The sequence below is a fragment of the Panthera leo genome, chromosome B3 (genome assembly GCF_018350215.1).
Source record: "Panthera leo isolate Ple1 chromosome B3, P.leo_Ple1_pat1.1, whole genome shotgun sequence".
In the NCBI taxonomy this organism is placed as follows: Eukaryota; Metazoa; Chordata; class Mammalia; order Carnivora; family Felidae; genus Panthera; species Panthera leo.
In genome coordinates this window covers 82,162,688-82,189,232 of record NC_056684.1, presented here as the reverse complement: position 1 = coordinate 82,189,232, position 26,545 = coordinate 82,162,688, and the positions used below count along the sequence as shown (strand labels likewise).

The following is a 26,545-nucleotide window of genomic DNA, read 5'->3' as shown; positions in this document are numbered from 1 at the left end:
TTGCCTCCTGAAAGTTATAAGTATTATTTTTTAAGTTACTTACTTTTAGCCTTAAAAGTAGGCATTTTTAACAAATATTGCCCCAGGGAACTGAAGATAACATTATACCTGGCATATAATTCCCAGTCCTACTTTTTAAAACTTATCCATCTCATAAATGAAGTCTTATATAAAAGCTTTATTTCCGTTAGAGATGATGCACAAATTGTAAAACTATAAAGAAAAACATGGAAATCGTTTTCACAAAAGTCCAAAGCGAGGTTACCACAGGGAGGAGAGGGAGTGCACACCTCCAGGTGGTCATTTCTGGGATGGGTTGTATCTATCTTACCCAGAGAAGGTGCTATGTTGAAGTCCCAACCCCCTGTACCTCAGAACATAGCCTTACTTGGAAACAGGGTCTTTGCCAATGTAGTTAAGGTCCTTAGGGTGGGCTCCAACCCAATATGACCAGTGTACTTATAAAAAAGAAAACCTGGGAAAAACGTCCTATAAAGATGAAGGAAGAGACCAGGGAGTTACACAGAGAAGCCAAGGAATGCCTGAGATTTTTAGCAAACCACCAGAAGCTATGAGAGGGGCCTGGAACGGATTCCCCCTCATAACCCTCAGAAGGAACCGATCCTGCCAACACCTTGGACTTGAACCCTCTGTAATGGTGAGACAATAAAGCCCTGTTGTTCAAACCACCCAGTTTGTGGAGCTTGGTTACAATAGCCCTAGAAGATGAATACACTAAAGTAATTATTTTTATAATTATTTAAAAACTGACATACATATGCTGTATGTGGACTTTTCTGAATATAGGTTTTCCAAGAAGACCCATTCCTTTAGATGGGTAAGAAAACGCCATAAAACTGCACAGGAATCAAAATGGACATATTACATTAGGACTCTGGCTTGTGAAAGTGATGAAGTCCTGGAGCGTGAGAGTAACAGAAGCAAGTAAAGACAACCCCAGGGAAACTGTAAGGTTTCGCCTTCCCTCAAAGACTGAGAAGTTTTACACGTCAATTCAATCTACCTCCAGCCTAGGATCAACTGATAGAAAAAGAGGAAAAATGAACTTCAGGTGCTCTGCATTAATGACCTTTGATTCCTTTCATCCTCTCCTTGGAAACTTCCTTCCAGGTTTATATAATTATGTTTATTAATGCCAGTTACCTCCATGTGTTTTAAAATTTTAGTCCCCACTATTGCAAATGCTCCAAAAACCCCAGTTCCAATTTCATCTTTCATCCAATCCACATTTTTGTGTCTCTTTGCTCTTCTCAATTAGCCTCATTATATTAAGTTATTAGAAATAAGGATTTCTTTTTACTTATGTAGTTGTAAGAGGAAATCCCACCTGATGTTCTTTTCTGAATTATGGCAGAGCACTTAAAATTAATTGTAAGGCATCTTTTCTTTAAAAAATGTTTCTGAAAATAAATATATTTTTGTCTCCCCATCTGCTAGCTCCACTATCTACCATTTATTTTTCATCACCAGACTAGGATTTTAACAACTAGGATCTGACAAGTCTACAAAGCTAATATTACTCTTATCTCACAGGTAAGAAAGCTGAGATTCAGAAGTGGCAGCAGACATCCAAATCCAACAACCATAGTTCTTCCATGATAAAAAATGGCTTTTTAGTCTGCTATAACAAATTCCATCTAAACCCACAAATTCAATGCAACAAAATCACCAAGCCATACCAAGGTTGGGACAGGATTGGGTTCATACTTTTTTTAAACTACAGTTTTTGCGACACAATATGGGCAATATCCCCTCCTAAAAACTTTGGGGCATTACTGGTACATTTTTTTTTCCTAATAAAATACTTGTAATCAGCCTCCGCAATGGTTCCCACTAACTCTCCACCTCCTAGTATTTCACACCCTTGCGTAGTTCCCATCCACACTGAAAGACTAGTGTCTGTGTCCAAGAGAATACGGTAGGACACTTCTAAGGTTCTAAAAGACTGCAGCTTCCATTTACTGTCTATCTTCTCCCTCCCTTCCTCCCTCCCCTCCCTCTCCCTCACTTACCTCCCTCTCTCCCTTCCCTCCTCATTCCCTCCCCCTCCTTCCTTTATTTCCTCCCTCCCTCCCATCACTCACTCTGACTAAGCCAGCTGCCACTGTAAGGACACTTAGGCAGCCTAGGGAGAAGTCTGAGGTGAGGAAAGGAGACTTCCAGCCAACAGCCAGTGAAGAACTGAGACCTGCCAACAGTCATGTGAGCTGAGCCATCTTGGAAGCTATACTCCAGCCTCAGCACTCGACTGCAATCGCAGGAGAGACCCTCAGCCCAAATCACCCATGGGAAGGAACTCCAGGATTCATGCCCCTCAGAAAAGTGTTTGATAATAAACAGTATCATACAGTGCACTGGGTATGAAAAGTTATATGATTTAAACTTGAAAATGTACCATTATTAAGCTTTATCATTGGATTTAGGAACAAGTAATCCATAATTATGTTTCAAGTAGAAGACTGGTAAATTCACTGACACTGAGATACTTTTTTCACTTCTGTATACAGCATACTACACGTACATATATAACAACGTATTTTTTTGAACTTAAAGAAACGCTCAGAATAATAGGAAAAATTCAGCCCATTTGCCATAATGTATATGGTTTATCAGATAGGAACCTGGGATCTGGAGTGCAGGAGACCTGGGCTGGAATCCTGACTATAAAATTTACTAGCTGTGTGACCTTAGGCAATTCACTTAACCTCTCTGTACTGTTGCATCCTCATTCATAAAATGGCAACAGTAACACCTATCCCATAGGGTTGAATAGGGAATGAATAATGTATAATATGTTCTTAGCCTGAGTCTTGCATAGAGCAAGCACTAAATCAGTGAATGTTTTTCACGTTTTTGTGTGGTAAAAAGTGAAAGGAAGAGCTGCAGAAAATGTCCCAGTTGGGGGCAATATTGTTTTGGATATTATCTGTCATTTAGTCCACATTCAGTCATTATTTTTATAAGTGTGATCACTTTGGAATTTGCATTTTAGTGAAGGCAAAGTAATTATTCTATGAATATAATTTTCAGGTGTATCAAGGAAGAACAGACAGCGAAAAATGGAATCTTCTGTTAATTAATGGCATCTCAGACCTCTCAAACCATAGCTTCTCCCCAGTCTATTTTTTTCTGTAATAACAAAAGTCCTAAATACTGAGCATCAGAATTATTTATGCCATGCAATTGTCATATTACTTGGTATTTATAGAGAACTTTAGAATCTATAAAGCATTTTCCCATGCATTATCCCACTGAATCATGTACACTAAGTTCTAGTGGAAACTGAATATTAATTTCAAATGTAAAATTAATTTAAACAGTAAAATGGGGAGCCCAATTCTGTCTAACTTCAAGGTTGCTCCTAGTACTAATGGCTGCTTCGGTCTCTTAAATGATTCTCCCAGGGGAAGAAAGAGATGGGCTGGCTGGAAGCTGTGGGACACCAAGTCAACAAGTATGATTCCAGTCAATAAGTAGCGATTCAGTACACCTTCCTCAGGGCCAACGATGTCATTTACACCCACTTCATGCCCTCCCTCCTTTCTGCCCACATATTGTGTTGAGGTAAGAGGAGAGCATTCTTTAAAAAGCTGGAGAACCCAGTTACAAAGTTTCTTCTCCTCCACCCCCCACAAATTGTTTTGGAAGCAGCCTTATCCATTATCTTTTTTAGCTGCTCATTATTTCAATTTAATGCCCTTATCTGCTGTCTTCTTTCCACTTGGCAAAGCTCTCTTATCAAATGCTACTCTGTATTTAAAATCTGGAACAGAGCTAATATGCGGCTTATTACAGCAAAGAGAAAAGACCTGTTTTGCCATTATTTATTTGCATTCGGAACTGCTTGTGTTTTTAAAGCAACTCCTTTGGCCCAGAAAGTGTCATTTTTATCATTAAAATCTATCTAGACTTTCTTCAGGATCGTCATCTATCACCACTAACAATGAGAAAAGTCACCGTTTAGTACCTATTTAAACAATAAATAGCTTTCAAAAGGTAAGCACATAAAGGGGTCTTGAATTCGAAAGAAATATGAGCTTTAAAACTGTGGTATAAATTCCTAAACTTTAGTATATTCTTAGATTTCCTATAATGTTAATAATCTCTTTCTTGTTAATGATCACACTTAAAACAGTTCCATTTATAAGCACAAACTCTTATTAAGATAACATTTTCATCATTTATCAGTGATTTGTTAAATTGTTTGCCTAGGTCTACCTTTAAGACGATGTCATTATTTGCTGTCTGAAATAAACCAGGTAGTGTCTAATAGTCTCAAAATCCAGTTTTAATAACTCAAACAACAAAAATCCAGCCTTTGTATTTTTCAATTCAAACTAATATTAATCAATGAACTCACTATTTTCGGCATCCTCTACAGGTAGAAGGACACTCTTCAAAACACCTCCTCACCATAATGGCCTCTCCTCCCTTCAATCCAGTTAAGGCCCTAAACTCAGATAGTCACACACAGTTTCTCACTGACATCAAGAAGCAGCATACCCCTGTCCCAAAATATCTGTTGAAAGAAAGAAGGAAAGAAAGAAAGAAAGAAAGAAAGAAAGAAAGAAAGAAAGAAAGAAAAAAGAAAAAGAAAAAGAAAAAGAAAAAGAAAAAGAAAAAGAAAAAGAAAAAGAAAAAGAAAAAGAAAAAGAAAAAGAGAAAGAAAAATGTGGGGTGCCTGGGTGGGTCAGTCAGTTGAGCATCCAACTCTTAATTTCAGCTCAGGTTGTGATCCTAGGGTCTTGGGGTCGAGCCCCATGTCAGGCCCCACACTGAGCATAGAGACTGCTTAAGATTCTCTCTCTCTCCCTCTGCCCCTCTTTCCTGCTTGCACCCTCTCTCTCTCCAAAGTAAAAAAAAAAAAAAAAAAGGTTTTTTTTTACTAATTAAAGTTAAAAAAAAAACAAATTTCCTCTTTTGACTCCATAACTATAAACAAAAATTATTTGAAGGGTTTAATATTTGTGTTTGATTATTTACTTCAAAGGATTTTAGCTTATGTTCTATTTGGGCAACTGAATATCATATGCTGTTCTGTACTTGAACTTCTGAACCACTCTCAACTCTTACTTTTTATTGTCCACTGAAATGTAGCTTTCTAAAATAATTTAAATAAGACCACGACTGAGTAGCAGAGAAGACTTGGTTCGTCATCCATAAAATGAATGTATGACCTCTTCTCCAGAGAGTTTCTGTGGGAATTAGATGAGATAACATGTGTAAAACTCTTAGCACATTGCCTGAGATATAGATATAGAAACTCAAAGCATTTGCCTTCACCATGATGATGATGATGATGATGATGATGATGATGATAATGATGATGAAAATGGAGGGTGTGGCCACATAAGAGATCAGACAATACTCCCACTGTGAATAACTGAAAAGCATCCTCAACTTGAGATACGGAGCAATTTATCACAACATGTTATTCAGATTAAGCATGAAAGAGAGCAGAACCAATATAAGATGGCAGCACTACAATCAGATATGAATTCGCATTTTTCAGAGAAATGTTATTAGGTTTCAAATTACTGGTAAAATATTACTTTGGGTCTTAAATATTTGTTTCTGTAATGGAAATAGACACAAAATATTTTCAAGTTTAAAAATGTTTATTTCAAGAACTTCCATGAAATTACCATTTACGTGGGGAATTAAGCAGCACAAACATTTCTCTAAATAATTCCAGAGGTTGGTGAATATGTTTAAACACATATGCTGGCAAAACCCAATAAACCAAAACACAAGACACTGTAATTGTGGTTCTTAGGATTAAATGAAGCTGTCTTACTGCAGGTTTTCCTCTCCTACTATGTCTTTCAGAATCATTATTAAGTTCCATGGAACTTTCCTTTTTCCTAATTCCACATTTAACACATAAGGATACATGTTGAATGAATAAAATTTATAGATGAGAAAAAATTTTATTCTATGGTAAGGGACCCAAATAATGTTTTAAGACCCAAACAATGTATGACATTTGGCTCCCTGATAGAGTAATGAGGAAAATCCATTTTTGCTATTTTGGAATTAATAAAAGCTATAATAGTGAATAGAGTAACTGCCTCCCCCCTCCAAAAAAAAAAAAAGCCTATAACTTGACATTCCATTGTGGCGTTCCTGGTGATTTGTCTGAGAAGATCTCTCAGCCGGACACCATTAGGGCACAAGAAGAGTTAGGTCTCTTTAGTTTCCATTTGTATTTGAACTGATTGTTTTTTTATTAGTGCAGAATTTTACTTTTACTTTTCTCCTGTTCCAAGAAATATACAAGGCTATAAACACATAATAAGGGATGGTTTCTCCATGGCTAGCTACCGTAATAAATTCTTTCATGCTTCTTTCCCAAAAATGACAATAAAGAATATTTAAGTCATTAAAAAAGAACTATATAAATACAAAGAAAGTATGGAAGTAAGGAAAGCTTCTTGGATGATCTTCCTTTTAAAATTCTTCCATGTGGGGGTGCCTGGGTGGCTCAGTCGGTTGAGTGACCGACTTTAGCTCAGGTCATGATCTTGCAGTGAGTTCGAGCCCCGCGTCAGGCTCTGGGCTGATGGCTCAGAGCCTGGAACCTGCCTCGGATTCTGTGTCTCCCTCTCTCTGCCCCTTCCCCACTCATGCTCTGTCTCTCTCTGTCTCTCAAAAATGAATAAACATTAAAAAAAATTTTTTTTAAACAAAGTTCCTCCATGTGTTTGATGCCTATCTCATAATCAATATATCCTCTTGTTTTCCAGAGTCCTCTGATACATACCTAAAAAGATAGGAAAAGCTACAGATTCTGCCTAATTCAGCAATTAACCATTACTCACAAAAAAAGTAAATGAAAACTCACATAAAACATCATACATGGCATGTCCTTTAAGTCCATAAAATGCTTATTCTGGTTTCCACAAGCTACCTGACTTCAGTCGGCATACCCCCTTTTTGTGGAGTATACCTGACTTTAAAAAGACTATAGTGATAGCACTGCATTGTACTTACTACTTGATAAATTCAGGAAATAGGATATTCTCCTCAGTAAACCTGAAAATATTCAGGAATTTCAACGCAAAGAAGTGATGCTGTCACTGAGGGATTGAAGCGTGTGCTTCTAAAACCAGCACTACACACGTCTTCATGGGGCTCTCCCTGAATGGGTTTGCCCTTTGGCTGTCACAATCATAATTAAGTCTGTGTCTACCAAAAAATTTGAACATGATTCCAACTACAGATTTCATGAAAGAAAAGAGGTCTAAAAATGGCAAAATGCTCATGTAAATGTAAACACAGTTTTCTAAAGGGCTGGAATATTGCAATTGTCCAACCTTAACACTAGACTCAAGGTCATTGTTCATTTTTGGAGTCTTGATTTCAACTACAGTTAAAGCATGCATGTGCGCCCATGCGCACGCACACACACAAACACGCCTATTAAATAGCATGCATCCACTGTCAAAAATCAGGCCAGGTTCAGGAATAAATAATTTGTAGTTTCTGGGACATAAGAAGCAAAAGTTTAGGAATATAAAACCATGAGGTGTTCAAGAATCAGTCAAATAAATAGTGTGTCTGGAAACTGGAAGGTCAAAAGAAAGTTTAGACACTCAGGACAAATTTCAATGGTCAAGACAGTCAAGAGTATATGAGTCAATAGTTTGACAGAGCAAGATAACAGTTATCACCATCAACCTGTTGGCATGAGCCTGTTCTGGGGCTACATTTCCTGTCCATGTATTTATTTATTTACCACTCACTCATATACCAAATACGTACTAAATGCCAAGCATCGTACAGTTAAGTTTCAGGTCTCTTTGACGTTGAGGTGCCCAAGCAGGAACAAATGGCTACGACCAATATACAGTTGCACATATGGGTGTAGAGATCAGGAGAGATCCTGGTTGAAAATTAATAACTGTCGTGTTGTCAGCATCTCTGTTTCCTTTTATGAGGCCATAGGAATGTATGGAAGATTCCTGTAGGGAGTACAGGATGAGGGGAGTAAAAAACCAGGCCAGAACCCTGAACAACAAACAGAGAGCTGGGAAGAATACCAGACAAGCATGGTCTCACAGAAGTCAGGGGAACAGGGTATCTCCCAAAGGAAGGGGTACCCAGTAGTGTCAAATGTTGTCAAGAGATTATGGAGATAAAGACTGAAAGTGTCTGTTGGTCGAAGGTCACCTCAGGTTTGAAGGTATACAAGGAAGCTGAATATAGTTGGCAAAGGTAATGGTAGCTTTGTAGGGTAAGGAAGAATGCGTTAACACTTCTGGAAGCATTCACTTACTGGAGGGGAGGAGAACTGTCCTTTTCAAGAATTTATAAGATAACAAGAAATAGAAATCAAACTAGAGAATAGGGGTCACAGGCTTTTTTCAAAAAGAGAAATAAACCTCTGAAAACTGAAACAAACTTGAAAATGGAAAGACTCAACTTTAAGGGAACTGAGGAATGTTTAAAGAAATGCTGAGTGCACCAGATAAAAGAGTGAAGCAAGAAGAGGGGTCAGAATGTGACAGCTGAACTGCACTTTCCTTATGCTGAGCTGGGGTGGGGAGCAGGAGGGTAATCACTATGATTCAGAAGCTAGAGGTATGACGTGTAGGCTACAAAATGTCCTAACCTATAAAATCAGAGAACACGAGAACTCTCCTAAGCCTATAATGCTTACCGTGATGATACCACCATGTTCGGAATTAAGAAGTGCACAGACCCCAGGCGCCTGGGTGGCTCAGTCAGTTAAGCGTCTGACTTTGGCTCAGGTCATGATCTCACAAATGTGGGTTCGAGCCCCAAATCGGGCTCTGTGCTGACAGCGCAGAGCCTGGAGCCTGCTTCAGATCCCGTGTCTCCCTCTCTCTCTGCCCCTCCCCTGCTTGGACTCTGTCTGTCTCTCAAAAAATAAATAAAACATTCAAAAAAGTTTAAAAAAAATAAAAAAGAAGCGCACATTCCCCGAACTGACAGACAAAGGTCAGTCCAAAGGATGAGGGAGGGACTTGGTTAAACAAAATTGAAATTTCTGCAGCTCTCAAAATTTCTACAAGATGCAAATGCAATATAAATACTTGGAATAGAAAATAAATGCTTATAATGAGCAACACTTAAAGATATCAAAGATGAAATCAACAAAGTAACAAATTCATACATTTCGGAAATTAAGATAATGCGTTAGAGAGCTTATCTGTGTCTGACACATAAAAATGCAATAAACAGCAGTTGTTAAAATATTACGATTGAAATTCTAAGACATAGTTGCATAAGTGTGTAGTTGCTCAAATTTTCCGGGAAGAAAACATAATCCAGAGATAGCCTGTGTTTTTCAGAAAAGAGCAGTCTTCCTAAATAGATATTGGATACAGAAGACCACTTTCATTTGGAGCAGGGAAGCCAGAGTGGATCCGGATAAAATAAATAAAATCAGCATCATGCCAGGATACCATACCAAATATCCATGCATGGTTATATTCTTTTCTGCAACTCAGTGCTCTCTTTGGGCAAAGAGAAAGCTTTTGCCCATTACACTGAGTTTTCAATATTAACACCGAATAGAATTTCTAAATGTGTTATAGGGTAAAGCTCCATTTCTATTTGTATAGCGTGTGCGTGTGCGTGCATGGCACATGCGTGTGCGTGTTTGGACGTATTTAAGTGTATACATCCAACATGACAGATGTTATTTTGGTTTCAGAGAATTGGATGTGTTTCCTTACCTGTACGTTAATAAATCTGTAGTTAAATTTTATTTCAAAAATTCTTCAAGATATACATCAGTATATCTGAAATGGATAATATGCACTGAAGAAAAAATTTAGTGTCTACAGATAATAAACTTTGGAGAAAGTGAGCAATGTTCAGAGTAAAGAGAGAAAGGAATAAGTATATTTGAACTACTGATCCCTGCTTTCCCTAGAGTCATTAATTATTTCATTTCTTTATATATATTAAGTTCAAGCAAGTTTATCAAGTTTTATCCCTCTACCGGTTTGTATGAAAGTAACAGCTTTCACTACTATTACTCAATCATGGCAAAGAGCTAAATTAATCATTGTTATTCAGCATATCCTTACATGATATTTTCCATGCAAAGATTTTTGTTACAGATACTATGTACACAAGGCCACTTGATGACTGAACCAGGCTATTAGAGGAGAGCTCCCTAGAAAAATGTCAGTTCTCTTTGTAACCTGTTCTATTTTACATGATTGAACTTTTAAATTTTGGTCTAATCAACTTAAATTATTATGGGTACAATTTTGTGAAATGTAGAATTAATGGAATTCAAATTTTATGGAACTATAATTAACTATAAATGGGTTTAATACTATTCTAATTGGAAATCTTCCACTGCTCCAGAATTCACCTATTTGGTAGTATCATTTGGAGGTGAAGAAACTACCGATGGTATATTTGGTTCTAATGAAAATTTTCTTGGTTCCTTGGCAAATGGAGAGTTGTAACACACCTTAAAGTTAAAACTATTCTCTACAGAGTTATAGAGGTGTAATCTTCAGGGAATCAGAACAGATAATGTAAATAATTCAACTTTGAAACACAGAATACACTAGAAATTTCTAAGCCTTGGTAAAATATTCATAATTATAAAACACTTATTTTCCCTATTAATTTCCTTTTTAGATCAGAGATCATGAGGTATGCAAATCTTAGGTGTAGACTTTTGGCAGATATGGGGATTTCCAGGGATGAAATGTAAATATGAAATAGGCATAATTAGAACTGGAAGTCATTCATTCCTTCATTCATTAACTCTGTTCCAAGAATGTGTTTCACCACTGGGCATGCAAAATGATTTCTCCCCTTCCAAAGAGATCACAGTCTATGTAGAAAGACAGAACACAAGAAACTATAATTTATTTCTTCATCATCCATAATTTTGGTTAATGGTACTCTATACTGGTTATGGATATTTAGGATCTTAACAATAGATTCTGATGATGAATCTGCTCTCAACAGAGAGATGATTTCTATATTCCAGTGTCACTTCCTCAAGAGCATCTTTCGGTTTGATAATTTATCATGATCTTCAGATATTTCATTGATATTTATGTAAACATCCCCATTGTAGAGAACAATTATGGAATGTATCTAATAGGGAATATTTGGGCAAGAGTGGTCTTGTGAGCTATTAGATCATGTTTTGATAATTAATTTTCATTAAATTATAGTAGTATGGTATTGTTAAGTCCTATAGGATAAACATTAGGCTGAAAGACTAGAAAATGGGAAAGCAAAGTGCCAAGTCACTGGGCATTGACTGGAGGTGCACTTATAATTTATAACTCAATTGGAATCGACCAGAAGCCACGGTCATTTTAACCAAGGCTTTTAAGTGAGCTATATCAACAAATTATGGTATAAACAAAAGTGCAATGCTACTATGAAAAAGATAGGGATACATTGTGACCCATGCCACCAAAACACACAACATGTAAATCTATTCACAACTGAGTGTTATAGAAACTATGTAGAAGATAGAACTACAGGTTATAACTTACAAACAAGATCATAATTTCTTTATAACAATCTCTAATGTACCACCTTACCACAGGACTACGTGTGATCTGCAAACTTTGGGTTGATTTGTTTATGTTGTCACTGTAATCATTAGCTTTATAGAGACAGTTACTATGAAATCAGATGATAAGGTGATGATTTAGTATAATCTGAGGCTGCAAAATGATTCAATACCTAAAAGTGTGGCAGGTACTAAAAGTCAATATGTAAGAAGGGACCTATAACATCATCAGGGCCCATGTGGGGTGAGGGCTAGGGTATAGGTAAGGGAAAAAACATTATGAGGCAGGAAAATGATGTGGGAAAATGGAGCAGCCCCAGAAGAAAGAGTGAAAATAGAACACAATTCTCTAAGAATCAGAAGGAAGCTGGTATGGTCAAAGGATGTCAGTTCTATCATATAGTAAAACAATAGACTGAGGCTAGAGCCCAGTTCCAAATCTTTACTAACCGTGACCTTAACTATAAAGTGGAGATACTGACAGAACCTATCTTACTGAGCTATGGAGAAACTTCAAGGATATAATGCAAAGACACAAAGTGAACTCTCAACAAGTTAAAATTTATGGATAAAGAGAGCATAATTACAAAATGGGACAAAAATCAACTGTGATAAATATAAGTCATGAGAGTGTTCATATATTAACATCATAAGGACCTATCCACTACTGGATCAACTAAACCTATATAAGTTTGATATACTACATCATATGCAATTTTGGGAGCCTTTCACATATCTGCAATCTTTGTCATTTCTTCTCAAATAGTTGAGTTTAGGTTGCATTAAGCTCAAAGAAACTCTAAACTATAGGACAATTACACCACTACATCCTCTCAGCCTTCTAAATAATCACTGTTAACAGTGGTTCAGACTGCTGAGAGATAAGTTTCTATGGGTCTCTTGCATTTCTGCACATCTAACAGAGAAGGCACTAACTACCCTTTATGCCAGACTATCTATTCCAGTTTATGTGCATAGAGAACAGCCTTGCAGTACAGAGCTAGTGTTTCTCCCTCCAGAGCAAAGAGAAGACATATTTACCGTCCATGCTAAAAAATTCAGGTTCCCTAAATTCAGAGCTCCTCTTGTAACACAACCTACTGCACACACAGGTATTATGTGGCCCCCTTTTTAGGAACTGGAGATCAGAGAATTGCCTTAAATTCTGATACTCTCACTACTGCTAATGCTGTAATAAACTTCGTCTCCAGTCCAAGGATATCACATCTTCTCTCAGCATCCATTAAATTGTGGAAGGTTAACTTACTAGCTTGAAAGTAGGGTAAAATCTCAGGTTCTTCACAATTCTAGACACAGATTTTCAGGGAAAATATATCCCCTTAAGTAACTGATAAAAATGTATGAATATGCCATTTCAGGAGACTCTCAGATCCCCTAAAGCCCATTTACCGACTGCTATAAGGTTGATGGACCACAGGTTAAAAATCCCTGTGTAGGTCAGGAAAGGCTACACTCTCAGAGTTTATCAAAAGCCTTTGTGATCACGTAAGGAACAGATGCTGCTGACAAATGAATAACAGCAAAATACAGTTAGATGGTAACGTCTGCCCTTGGAACAGGACTTGGTAAGTGAACCTGACTGCAGAAGGGGCACAGGGACAGTATATCATGAAGTCTATTGTGGTTTGGTTCGACCCAACTCTTAAACACTTGCTGTGGATTCCTTTCTACCAAGAACTCTATAGCTACCTATAAGTGCCACATTTAAATTCTACTTCAGCACTGAGCAGACCCTGCCAACCTTAGTGTCACAACATATCACCCAATTCTGAATTTCTTCACTTGCTGGTATCTTTTTACCACAGTGAGAGGCTTTTAACTAGGTTTTTTTAATGTTACAAATGAAAATATGTACAGCACATGTGTTTAACCCCGCTCATATATTCACCCATGTTTATATTCAATAATGTAAAAAAAATTAATGTATAATTTCTAACACAATATCACTATGAGATAGTCAATTTTCAGAAGAGATATTTCAAAGTTAGACTAATGTATCTTTGGGAAGGAGTATTATATGTGTGATGTGGAGAGACAGGCAAGGGCATACTAAAGACTTTCCATGTTCTAATAATTTAAAATCTGTTTGGTATTATGGGCTCCTTGCAAAAAATGAAAATAGCCTCATTCCAAAATGTAAATTGGTCTAATCAGATTATCTCCTAACACTCAGCCAATGTTAGTTTTGAGAAAGTAGGATTTTGATGAGTGAAGAGGGAAAGAAAGGAGTTACAGAAGTCCAGTCTACACTGTGATGTGTTTTTTTTTTTTTATTTTATTTTCCTGGGTATTTTCATAAGAGAAAAAATGGAAAGTTATCCTGTGAGGAACAGTGTGTTTAGGAAAAAATATTTTTACCAGTGCTGCTAAATGACCACAGACAATTAAGCCTAAAATAGATTTAGGGGATAAAATACTCTTAAATCTACAGATAACATATAAAACATAGGTGTAAATAATCTACATATATAGAGAAATTAGGCAAAAAAAAGTCAATTATCTCTTAAGAATATACTTGTAGCATCCATTAATTGGAAACTTTCAAAGGAAACAATAAATAAGTGATTAAATGATATATCTATTCTAAAAAGTCATTAATCTATTAGAAGAAATCTTATCCAATCATAAATATTTAAATCTGTCTATACCATAAACACTAAATCAGTTCACCTTTACAAGTAAGGTAGAAAAATTAGAAGAAAGCTCCTTCAAAAAAACAAGGTTAGAAAGAAAGAAATAATTGTTGTAGTTTGGGCCAATAACTCACTACAGAAATTTATTCCTTTATAAATGTTTTAGGAACACACAAAATTTTCAGAGATTAGTTATTCCCCTAAGTGTTCGCCTGTCGATCAAACATTACATTGTTAACTTCCTTCTTTGTGGTATATCATCTGGTTTTCAAATATTTCCAGAGTTATTCTACCATCTCAATTGAATTTAACCAAGAAATGTATTTATCGCTAAACACTTTTAGTGTTTTCCTTTAGTGCTACCTTCAGTCATGTGCATAATATGTCACTTTAAAATATAACTTAATATAGCCTATAGCTTCCACTGCAATGTCTCTCTGGAAATTTTTGCAATAAAAAGTTTCTGCTCAAAGGTGTTTTCATGGAAGAGAAATATTTAAATATACAATATTTTGTTGATTGAAACCTGCATGACAAGCATTGCATTTGATCTAAAAATTTTACTTAATAGCTTATAAGTGAAGAATATTTGTAATACCATTAGGAAAAAAAGGAAAAAAAAAACACCACAGACCTCAACTCATTATTTTGTATCATACGTCCCAATCACTCAAATCATGTAGTCATAGATTTTTTGTAGCTGGAAGGAAATGTTAGCAACTGAATATGCTAATGAAGAAACTAAGGCTCTAAATGGTTAAAGGACCTGGTAGAGTACAACTTCCTATAAAGATAATGAAAGACCGAAACGGGTCACTGGGATTTAGGCCATTATCTGCTGTTCTACTAATACCCAACACGCAAGCAACCAATGGTAATTCATAATGTATTGCCATGACAATCTAGATATGCATAGGCCTTGTGTTAAGTATGTATCTGTTATTGAGTAATGGAATTCTCCTTGCTCTTTGCCTGCCATTTGTAGTATACCACACTTGATACCCTTTGGGAAAGCTGTACATTAGGGCTACTGACTCTAAATATCCTGGCCCCGGGATGTTACGGTACTACTATTATGGCTAATCTTTACCATATACAAACCACCTTAGCTGCAGGATGGTGCTACTGTCATAAAAAAGGCTATGCCCCAATCATTTGTCTAAGTTTCTATTCAGCTACACCAACACCATGCAGAAACAGACCTTGGGAAATTCTTAATTTCTGAAGACAAATTAAAAGGATGTGGGACAGTTCTTTCTTTTTGCTAAAAATGTTCTAGCTTGTTAGTAGTTGTTTGTATCAAATCCGGAATGACTGCCAAAAAACACATCTAACTTTTTACAGATAGCGGCTTCCCTACATTAATGGGAAGGAATGATCCTGATTTTCTTGCTCTAAAAACAAGAAAATAATGCATGAGATTAAACCCTACGGATGAAACCATGTACAAAAGGAGTATAGGTTGTGGGAAAATATGCCATCATTAATGTCTTCTGCTATCTGTGTTGCTAACTATAACTCTTGCATATATAATTCCATTATACTTTTATAATTCAGGGTTTTGAAAATGCTTTTGAACCATTAATATATTTTCCTGGTTAAAATTCTTTGAGATGTTCTTAACAAGAGTCTTAGATAATGAATTTGGGCAAACTCTGGAACAGTCTTTACAGTATTATCATTCTCATTAATTTTCAGAACTACCCACTGTGTTGAGATGATTGTCATGGGCCTAAGACTTCAATTTGGCTAAATATTTTTGCATATATTTCAACATATAAGTAACTAACAGATGTTTAAATGTTAAGTTCATATGGAAGAAATGGTTAAATGTGTTTACTCTAATCTCATGATTTCTTCGCAACACTAATTCTTATTTTACAATTTCTTTATGTATTTCATGATTTCCTCTCTGCTTTGGTCTATAATGGACCAGTAATTCCAAAATCTCTTTAAAGATAACAAAACAGTCCTTTAAAATATTCTGGAAGTTAAGCCATATATGCATATGTAATATTTAATGTATGTATCACTAGTTTTTTAAAAGAGAAAACCTTAAACAGTAACTCACATATTTTTATAAAATATACAGAGTTCATATAAAGCACAGGACTGTACTTGTTTTGGTTCTTTTATTTTTACAGAAAGAGAGTTTTCCATTTATATTCTTATTTGGCTTTAGCAACCTGATCTATGATATTGCCCTAACCTGCCAGAAAAAGATGGGTAGGAAACTAAAAACAATATTACTTTTAAGAGAGTTAATGCAGCACATAGTTTCATACTTTCATCCGGTTTATTTTTTTTTTCTCTTTGCCTTTTTGGTTATCTCTGAAGACTGCTTCTGTTTCCATTGTTTCATCCTTTAGCATTCACATATCAGAGCAATAAGTATTTCATTACTGGTTTATCTGTCCAGAGGCTTGAGAAGCGGTAACAATTAACCCTCCCTTCACAGTGATTGATACAGGCTTTGCTTTCAATTTGTTCCACTACACAGATCATGAAATTCTGAATGCAATCATCCTCATTGACCTACACTTTCAAACACACGGCTACAATGAGACGAAAGTAATTATTAAAAGGAACACTGGACTACTGAGATCTGAAACAAAGTCTTTAAAAAAAATCTGTTAGATGACCTTCTGGTGAAATTGGCAAATTTTGATGTTAAGGAAAATGATAGCTTTGTGTCCCTGTCTGGAAATATTCGATGCAAGCTGATCAATGTATATTATGGTGATTGCACTGACTACAGTATGTACTTAGAAAACGCAGAAATCCATTTTCGAACTGTTATAAACAAGAGTTAAACTGTTAACATCGTAGTTTAATCTATCAAAAAAAATTTTTCAAGGAAATTAAACTTCCTGATTTGTGTATAAAGAACAAACAGTGACTGCGGCAAAGAATGAAGAAGGCTGGAAAAGCAATAGCTTGACTTTATAACAAGAGTTGCATACCTGAGTCCTACATCTTCCCTCTCCCCCTCCCTTTAGATGAAGATTCACAGTAAGAAATGAATACATTTTTCACAAAGTCTGAAAAATAGCTTCAAATAAATATTAATCTACTGCAATCGATATATATGAGGGATGGAGAGGGGCTAGCAGGACAGTGGTGACTACAGAACTATATTAAAACAAGGGTTGCAGTTAAAGAAAATCAGGGCAGAAAGCAAGGCAGCAGGCCTGAGGCTCTAATCACAGAACAGAGTGATGGAGATGAACCAATACTGCATGGATTAGCAATGAATTATTTTGAACCGTAATCATATGCCTGCACAGAAGAGAGGCAAAAACTAGCCATTACTCATAAACTGATCTGCTGATTTCTTGAGAGAGGCGGGGGGTGGGGGGGGGGGATGAGAATAAATTCATATGCTAAACTAATTCAGAATAATGAAAACCTAAAGATGTGGTTACACTTCAAGTAACATTCTATTTTTAACGTCTGCCACATACCGCAAAATATGGGGTGTTTAGAATATAAACTGTAAAGTGCTTGGATTTGAGTAGGATTAAACCAACCGTTTCTTCTAAGATTAGGATGTGATATTGTCACTCTACTGTCTATCCTTCCTTGTCCAATAAAACTATTTCTGGATAACTTTAACACTCCCAAGTATAAGATTTTTGAGTATTTGGTTATAAAGAAGCAACAGCATTCAAGAAATTAATTTCCTTTGGATCATCTAAAAAAATATATCAAATGAAGATTCAATTGTTAGAATTAATTTTGTTAGGAAGAGAAAAAAAATCAAAACTGCTGGTAGCAAGAGATTCCTGAGATTCTTATGAACAGACTGTTTAAATGAAGAGCACTTTAATCAGTAGAGGAATCCTCACGTTTCTAATGTCTTGCTGTGCATTCTGCAGGTTATAGTAGCAGCTGGTAGAGGTCATATATCTTTTGTGAGCATCCCAAAAAGGCTCACTGCCAGACTGTTAAATTATGAATAAGCAATGAACAAAAGAATGCAGATACGGTGGTGACAAGATAATCCAAGCAAATTTATCTATGACAAATTTCACAGGATTAACAAATTACATTTACACAGAACAATAAAAATGTGTAAAAAAAAAAAAATGATGAGCCTACTTTTCCTTACAGCGTTAGGAAAACAAAAAGTCACCAATTCACTGCATATATTTAAATTTAACTCGATCTAAAGTAAGACATTTATAATATGTTCAAGATATCTTTGTAACACTTCTGCACTTTAGTAGATATATATAAACATGCTAGATCTGGTTTATATTTTATATATGTTATGTTGTAAACAATCTATCGATCGATCTATCTATCTATCTATCTATAGATACGTCTCACATATGAACCATGCACAGTATATATAGAATCTTGAACAATAAAAAAATCCCGTTCATATATGAATAGAATGCTTATGTTTTCCAGAAATAGATCCTGAGGAATAAATTATTTGTGTAGAAAAAATGCTCCCTCAATCAGTGCAGTACATTTTAGCTATTAAAATACCCTTATTCTTTGATGTCTCCATTCTCTAAGACCAGAGAGATAAAGGTTCTGGAAACAGTTTCAGTTATCCCATTTGCCCCTACCAAAATACCAGTCTTTCTGAGTAAAGTGCTTCTGGCTGAAGTTTAGGACCAGTATCCCTTTCTGTAGTGTTACCACGGCAGAAAGGAAAATTCGTAGATCGGAGGGTGAGAGGGTGTCGATTTGAGCTACATCCACATAAAGATGACCCTTAATCCAATATTACATTTTTCTTTACAATAAAATTCTTCTTATAAATCTTACAAGTGAAAAAGCCCCCGTCTATCAGAAGTAATGGGATATCACAGAAATGACCTATGATTCTATAAAGTGGTCTTAAAATGCTATGTGGCACCACTTCCAAAAATATGTGATAAAGATTTAAGCTTTAATGTTATATATAACCTAGGTACCAAGTCAGAGCCCTTTAATTCTGCATTAGCATACTGATGATAATAAAATACTGTAATCAGAAGTAATTTCTTTTAAGATGATCTGAATGCTATTTTAAATTTTGTAGCCTATTTTTCACTCATTCTTCCTATTGACTGCTGCTTTTTATCTTCAATATTTTAGTAAAACATCTCTCTAAATGAGCCCTTTCCAACATTGTATAAGGCAACCTATTCTTTATGTAAACAAGAGATTTTCTGAATGTAAAAGTGAATATTTTAGGAATATACACAAGCAAAACATTCAGTTCTTTCAACCACAAATACTCAAGCACTGCTTATCTAGTCCTTTCAAGGTCTGAAATTCCTACTATACCTTTTTTTTTTTTTAAAGAGCTATTCGGTTGACAGTATTACATCCAAAACCGTAGAGATAAATGTGGCATGCCTGTCTACTACCTCAAATCTAGCTGACATTCAACAACGAGCAGTAATGGAGTCAGATGTTGTAAAAGTTTCCCAAAGTGTAGCTTTTGTCAAAGAACTGTTACGTAGCAGACGGAGTCCTCTGATTCCTGACATCAGAGAAATTAAAATGTTACCAAAGACCGCCTTCTTGAAGATTCCACAAGTGTCTGTGTGTGCCCACGGGGGAAGGGGGACTAAGTAATGAGAACTTACCATTTATGTATTTATTGTCGTCCATTTTAAACAAGTTTTTAATTAAATGAGTTAATTAATATATGTAAAGCCCTTAGACTAGTACCTGTCACATAGTGCTATATAAATGCTTGCTGTCAGTATTCTAATGCCAGATAATTTGGCAGGAAGCCAACTTGTAGGAGTCCTTATATATTTCAAAAGACAATACCCAGCAATACAGTTAAGTATGAAAGTTGTTATTCAGAACTTCGAGGAGGCTGTTGCAACCCATTCAGTGGCAAAACTATTACAAAATAAAAATGCCTCCACTGTAATCTTTAGGCAAACTGTGGCCCACTCTGAGGATGGAAAACGTGTGTGGAAGAGGCCCTGGAATACTTCACAGTCTATGACCAAAAAGGTGAGTGTACGTGGCAAACCGATTCTAAAACCATTTTTTAGAAAATCTGCCCTGCGGTAGACAGAGCTGTGGCGCTTGCCCACAAAACTGCTGGAATGTTAAGGGGTAGAGGGAAAATAATGTAAATATTAATTCTTCTTCTAACTTTATAATTGCCGCATTTCTGAATTTCTCCAAACCACTGACGAATGAGCAAGAAGCGGAGATCTAGCTCACTATCCAGAGTGTACAGGGTCTTCTGCCCCAAGAGCTCTCTGGCATCAGTGTAGAAATCCCTGGCTCCAGAAAAGTCCAGAAAGGGAGGCCCTGCACGCTGCTGTTACGGTGCATTCCTACAGAGACAAACCTGCATTCAGTCTCTAACTCTACTCCCTTTGTTGGTTGGATTAGCTTCTGTTTTCTTGACCATAAGTAGGGATATTAGCACTTCCCTCACAGGGCACTGAGAAACTTCTTGTCAAGTATTTAATACAGAGCCCGAAACATGGTGGTCAATATTAAATGTTTACTATTGTCATACGTGATCTATTTTTATTTTTTAATCCCATCAGAGAACATTTTAAAAATTTGCTATGATTTCACTTGCATTTATATGGCATCTTTTCTTTCTCACCTCCAAGAACCTCTAACCATTTCATAGTCATTAGTTACAATATTTTACAATCTCAATAGCTGCCCCCCTCTGCCCTGAACACTAAACTAACAGAAGTCAAAAGAGAGGGCCTTATTTATATTTCTATGAATTCTGCTCTTCCTCCTCTTGCAGAAAAGGATGTCTTCTCACTTTTGATAATATTTGCATGTCCAGTATAAGGGCAAGTCTATGACCAGAGCAACTGCTCTTACGGAGTATTATTTACTATCAACTCTGGCACAAGTCATGATGGTCCATAGCAGAGGTTCAATAAATAAGGCTGAGTGAATGAACAATCACTAATCATAGTCAAAGGCCACGAGCAATTTGGGCCATAGCGATACACGATTTTCATCTTGTGTCTCATGATTTTGTACACAAGACTACAAATATTCCAATTAATTTACCAAAACATTACGCTCTAAAAATGTATCCAGACAACAACTTCAAGTGTTGTTTAATCTTGTCACCGCCCTAGTCATTTTAGATATGGTAGCAATCATTTTACTGATACTAAGCTATGTCCTGCTTATGCACTGTAGTATTACTAATATTACTACAAATTATTCTAACTATGTAAGGTTCTATCAAACTTAATAGTGCAAACATCCTATTCACACTAATGGGGCCCAGAGCAGTAAAAATACCATTCAGTTACAGTTGGTTTATTACACTGCCCAATGAGGAAAAAAAGAGGGGGGGGGGCACTATTTACTGTGAAAATACTAACATCATTAAACCCACAGCAATATAACTGAATTTTCCCATAAATCCTAGAAGTTCTTAGTACAGATTTAAATATTGGTACATATCACAGTACAGATTTAAATATTTAAAGTTTCACATATTCCATTATGTGCAACTTTGATAGCATTTAAATTTTAAAATTAATGTTTAATCAACTAATCAAGTAAATTTTCCACATACCAACTCACCTACTAAGTTTCGGCCTTATCTAGTGTAAACAATTAAGGAATGTCTATAAAACACCTGAAGTTAGATTTTAAGCCAAGAGAAACACAAAGTTTTTAAAAATGTAACTCAAATGATGAAATGTTACACTGTAGAAAGAGTGGCCATGTAAACTTAACATGAGGGGCTACTTCTGCTCTCCTGCATGCTGAGTTTTCTTTAAATTTAGCAAGAGGAATTCTAAATGCCTCTTCCTAAGAGGAAAAGAGGATCACAGGAATACAGGAAAAACAAGAAAACAAAAACAGACCATCTAAGGTTTATACTGGGGTCTTTATTAATAGGGAAGCACTTAAGAAAGTTTATAAGGGAAAAACATTACTAGGAGTGATTTAGAAATATTTGTGACATATTCCCCACAAATATCTCCCAAAATATAAAGCTCTACAGCTTTAAACATAACTAAATGAAAGCTACACTGTCTAAATCCTCCCCCAAAAGTGCTGCTTTACCAAAGCATGCAACTATACATCTTGTCAAAGAAAACCTCACCACAGAGCAGGGGATCCTGGACATCAGGACCCATTTCAAACAGATGCAATTTTAATGTGCCACTGGATTCCATCCATGCTAAGATCTGGGAGAGAGCAAAATTATTAAGGGGTTCATGGAAACTCTGGCATTCCCATAAAATAGCTCCATTGTAGGGGCAACCATCGTGTAGAATTTCAGGGGGAAATCAAACTTCTTGTCACTAAAAATATCAAACTGTTGCAAGATGTAGATTATATTTAAATCACAATGCAGTTCTTACCAATTCATTGCTGAGATCTTAATTTTCACATAACTTTTAGTAAAATGAAAGTCATCTTTTTAAGAATATGCAAAGATACGGGAACCAAAAACTGTACTCATAATACCACTTGGTGCTGAAAATACCCCATGTAACTTTTTTTTTTTTAACCCAAAGCATCAAGTAATGTTGAAGTCAAGTTTGCTCCTCGTAACAAATCAAACCTAGTAACTGCATTATTACAGAACATGCAGAATTTGGAATAGCGATCTGTCTCTCAATTCATAAATCAGAAATTGGGAATATGGAAAGATGTTGCAATGTGGGAGGGTCCTACTAATAAAGGTCATTATAACTCCTGGCTCCAGAGCTATACTATCTAATATCCTCTCTGGTGGTTCTATGATATGCCCATGCATTACAGTTCTTGTTGACAGCCTGTTGCCTTGGAAATATTTCATTATTTCAGTTTTTCCATTTGTAGACCCTTGGCCTTGTGATGTGAAGGCCATCCTATTTCATATTTTCGATTATCATTTAAGCAATCTTGTGGAGCTATTTATATATAAGCAAGTGTTAGACAACGCATATCATCATTTATCACTCTGTGTTTAAGCTTACAATGTAAAAAGAAATACCTCCAAAAAAAAGTCTCCACCACTACCTTCGACTTTTTAAACCAAAAGCCCCGTGCTGTTGGAATATGCTTTGCAAACCAGCATGGGCACATCACATGCTTGACACTTCTATCTGTCTAATCTTCTTGGTTATACATCCACATAGTGGAAAAACTCTGTGGCAGTGCTATATAATTTGCAGCCTATGCAGCCTATTGGAGTTTAAAGAAAAATCAAGCAAATTTAAATATACAAGGTTTTCAACTCCTTCTCTCAGGCTCTAAAAAGCCACTTTCTGTGTGTAAGAGCCACAGAAATTTCAACAGTACTAAATAGTAACCAAAAACATTATTAAGAAGCTTCTTTTTCCAAAAATTACTCTGTAAACACTATTGGAAGGAAATGACTTTTGTTCTGTATGACTAAACTCAGGTCAGATATTTTATAAATCAACAAGACAATTCAAAAGATATATCTTTTTTCTATATAAGTTTTCAATTACTAGTGTATTTGAGAAGCAGTAAAGAGTAGTGTCTATAAATGCCTTTATGAAATTGATTATTTGGAAACCATTTTTTAAATAAATGTCAGGATGTCCCTTAAAGCATGTCCACAGGAAGTCGTCTTTTATAAACATACTTGTGTTCAACCATTAGACAGAAATACTACTACTAACCAACAAGTTTCAGGCACAAAGTGAACATATAGGTGAAATGACTCTACTTAGTTGAAGCAAATAACTATGAAAAACACCCCCCTCCTGAACAAACCATCTGACTTTCCATTTCTCATTACAAAACCAAATCAACTAACATGTGTAATGTTTACACTTAAAAGTGTTAAGAGCATTTAAAGCCCTAATAACAAAGTGAACCCTCGGGGTATAAAACAACTGTTTGGATAACGGGCCAAGTTTGAGGTTATTACTGTTTGAAACATTTAGTTTATAACTCCTTCTTTCCTCTATACTGTTCCCTCTGCCCCCTACCTCATTATTACTCCTCCCTCTCTCTACAGGTTAAACCTTCTCAGATCCAACCTTTAAAATGACAGCATCCGAGCTGAACAAGAAGATGCTATTAAAGGGCATTAAATTAAATACAGTATATCCTCCTACAACTTCAATCAGAATTTCAGACCAAGTGTTATTTAGTTCAGCTCTCAAGTGGAGCAGAATAACAAATCGCGCACTTTGATTTACCTTCTTCGAATGCCAAATGGAGACAGGTGATAAAGAACGCGCTCATGCACAGGCTATGAAGTTTCCTCTAGAAATTAATTCTATCTTCAAGATTCCTATCTCAGAAAAATTCCCAAAATGGCACACAAATAGGCCTCTGCTAGAGAGATTACTGGGGTCATCCCAGTAAATACATTTACTACCAACAGAACTGGGGAAGGAGGAAGGGTGAAAGGGAGGAAGGAAATCAGTTACAAACTTCTGATCTGAAATTGTTAAATGTTAAATTAAAAAATAATAATGATGATGAAGAGACCTGCACAATACTCTGAAAATTCTTTTCTATCTACAAGATAGAAAAGAGCAAAGTACTTAATATGTGAATTCTTTATAAACCACTAAGTATTCCTTTTAGTTAGTATGAATTGTCAGACAGTTAATGCTATACACATTCAACATCTTTAAAAACTGGATTATGCGTGATTTACTCTCAGGTATATAATTTATACAGAAATTATCCAGAGTTTACAATTAGTCACTTATGTACCTACTTAACAAAATTATTTCCTTAATCCTGACAATTCTTCTGTCCCCACTGTATGAAGGAAACAAGCAACAGAGCAATTGAAGCTTTCTAATGAATAGCTTGTTTAAATACCTCTCTACCCTCTCTTGATGTAAGCTATAGGTTAAATGCTAAGTTGTATCAAATATAAAACTGCTCATGTAATAATAATTAAATCTTGCAACTACTACGGACTTCCCTCATCTTTTTTCTCAAGTTCACTTATGCCTCTGAGGAAAGTTCGGGGGCGGGCGGGGGGGGGGGGGCATGTATCTAACAACATTTGTTTTCCTCAAGAAGCAAAGCCTGACATTTCATACTTCCTACTGAGCATTTCCTCTTCGGAAACAGAAAAAGATACTTTGCTCAAACCAATATGCTATATGCAATTAATGTCATTAACGCTGCCAATTAATAGCAAATAGGATTCCAAACAAAGTAGGCTTGGTGGACAGCAGGAGGGAAAACCACGTGGGGTGGTGGGGGTGGGGGGTGCTTAGTTACTCTGAAACCTAACAATGCCATTCACGTAAGACGGTTAAGGATATTTTGAATACAAACTCCCTTTCCCTTTGGCTTTAGTTTAACTAACTTCAAACAGACATGCTCGGCTGAGCCCCTTGCCTGGATATGCAATTCTCACCAGGAACTTTTTAAAACACAGATCCCCAAACAGTAACTAACGGGGCATAGATGTTCCAACTGTTGGCACATTTTGAATCTCGCTGTTTACTTGCTAATTTGGATTTGAGGGTTTTCTTCTTCCTTTTTCTTTTTTTTTTTTTTTTTTTTTTTTTTTTTTTTCCTTTGGGGACCGGAGGAGTGGAAAGGAGGGCAAGATGAGAGCACAGCAGGGCAAAGCTGGAGACCCACAAGTTGCCAAGGCTAGGGGCGCAGCCTGGGCGGCGGGGAGGCGGCGGCCGCGCGCCTCTCTCCGCCCGGCCCGGCCTAGCTGCTCCGCGCGGAGACAGCCCCTCCGCGACACATTCCGGGCCTGGCGCGAGCTCCGCTCCCCGCCCCCGGCCTCCTCCTCCTCCTCCTCTCCTCCTCCTCCTCCTCCTCCTCCCGCTTCTCGCCTGCCTTCCCTCCCCCTCCCCAGCCTCATTCCTTCCTAGAGAGCAGCTGCCAAGGGACCTGCGGCGGCCCCGGGGATCCCCCGGCCCCCCACCCTCACTGCTGCTCCCCGTCACACTGCAGCCCCTTCTCTTTTTTGTTTGTTTCTCTCTTTTTCTTTCTTTCTTTTTCTTTCTTTCTGTTTTTTTTCTTTTCTTTTTTTTTCTTTTTTTTCTTTCTTTCTTTTTTTTTTTTTTTTTTTTTGTCAGCGAGTCACTCCATTCGCCGAGCCGAGGAGGTGCGACTGCTCAGCGAGCCTGGCGCCGCCGCCGCCGCTGCCGCCGGAGCCCGCTCGCTGCCGCAGCCGCCGCGGGCGGACAATGCGCGCGGGGACCGCGGGCGAGCGCGGAGCCGCAAGCCCGCAGACGAGGTCCCCGTGGGCTCGCGGCCCAGGAGGCGGACTGCGGAGCGGGCCCCGCCACCTCGGCGGCGGAGGCGGCGGCGGCGGCGGCGGCGGCAGGAGCAGCCGCCCCGGCGGCAGGTTCAATAAACAGAAAAGTGTTACCGTTCTCGCCTGGAAGGATCCTGCTGAAAGCTGGGCTTGGTGGGCGCCATC

The 26,545-nt window shown here is 37.0% G+C and overlaps 1 protein-coding gene across 1 annotated transcript in view; it reads right to left on the bottom strand.

Annotated features, from left to right (window-relative positions):
* The window catches only part of NPAS3 (neuronal PAS domain protein 3), an 867,685-nt gene extending 841,140 nt beyond the window's left edge, over positions 1-26,545 (bottom strand). Inside the window, exon 1 of the mRNA XM_042942953.1 lies at positions 26,495-26,545. Coding sequence (XP_042798887.1) covers positions 26,495-26,544 — 50 coding nt within the window. The 5' untranslated portion in view covers position 26,545. The remainder of the gene's footprint in view (positions 1-26,494) is intronic.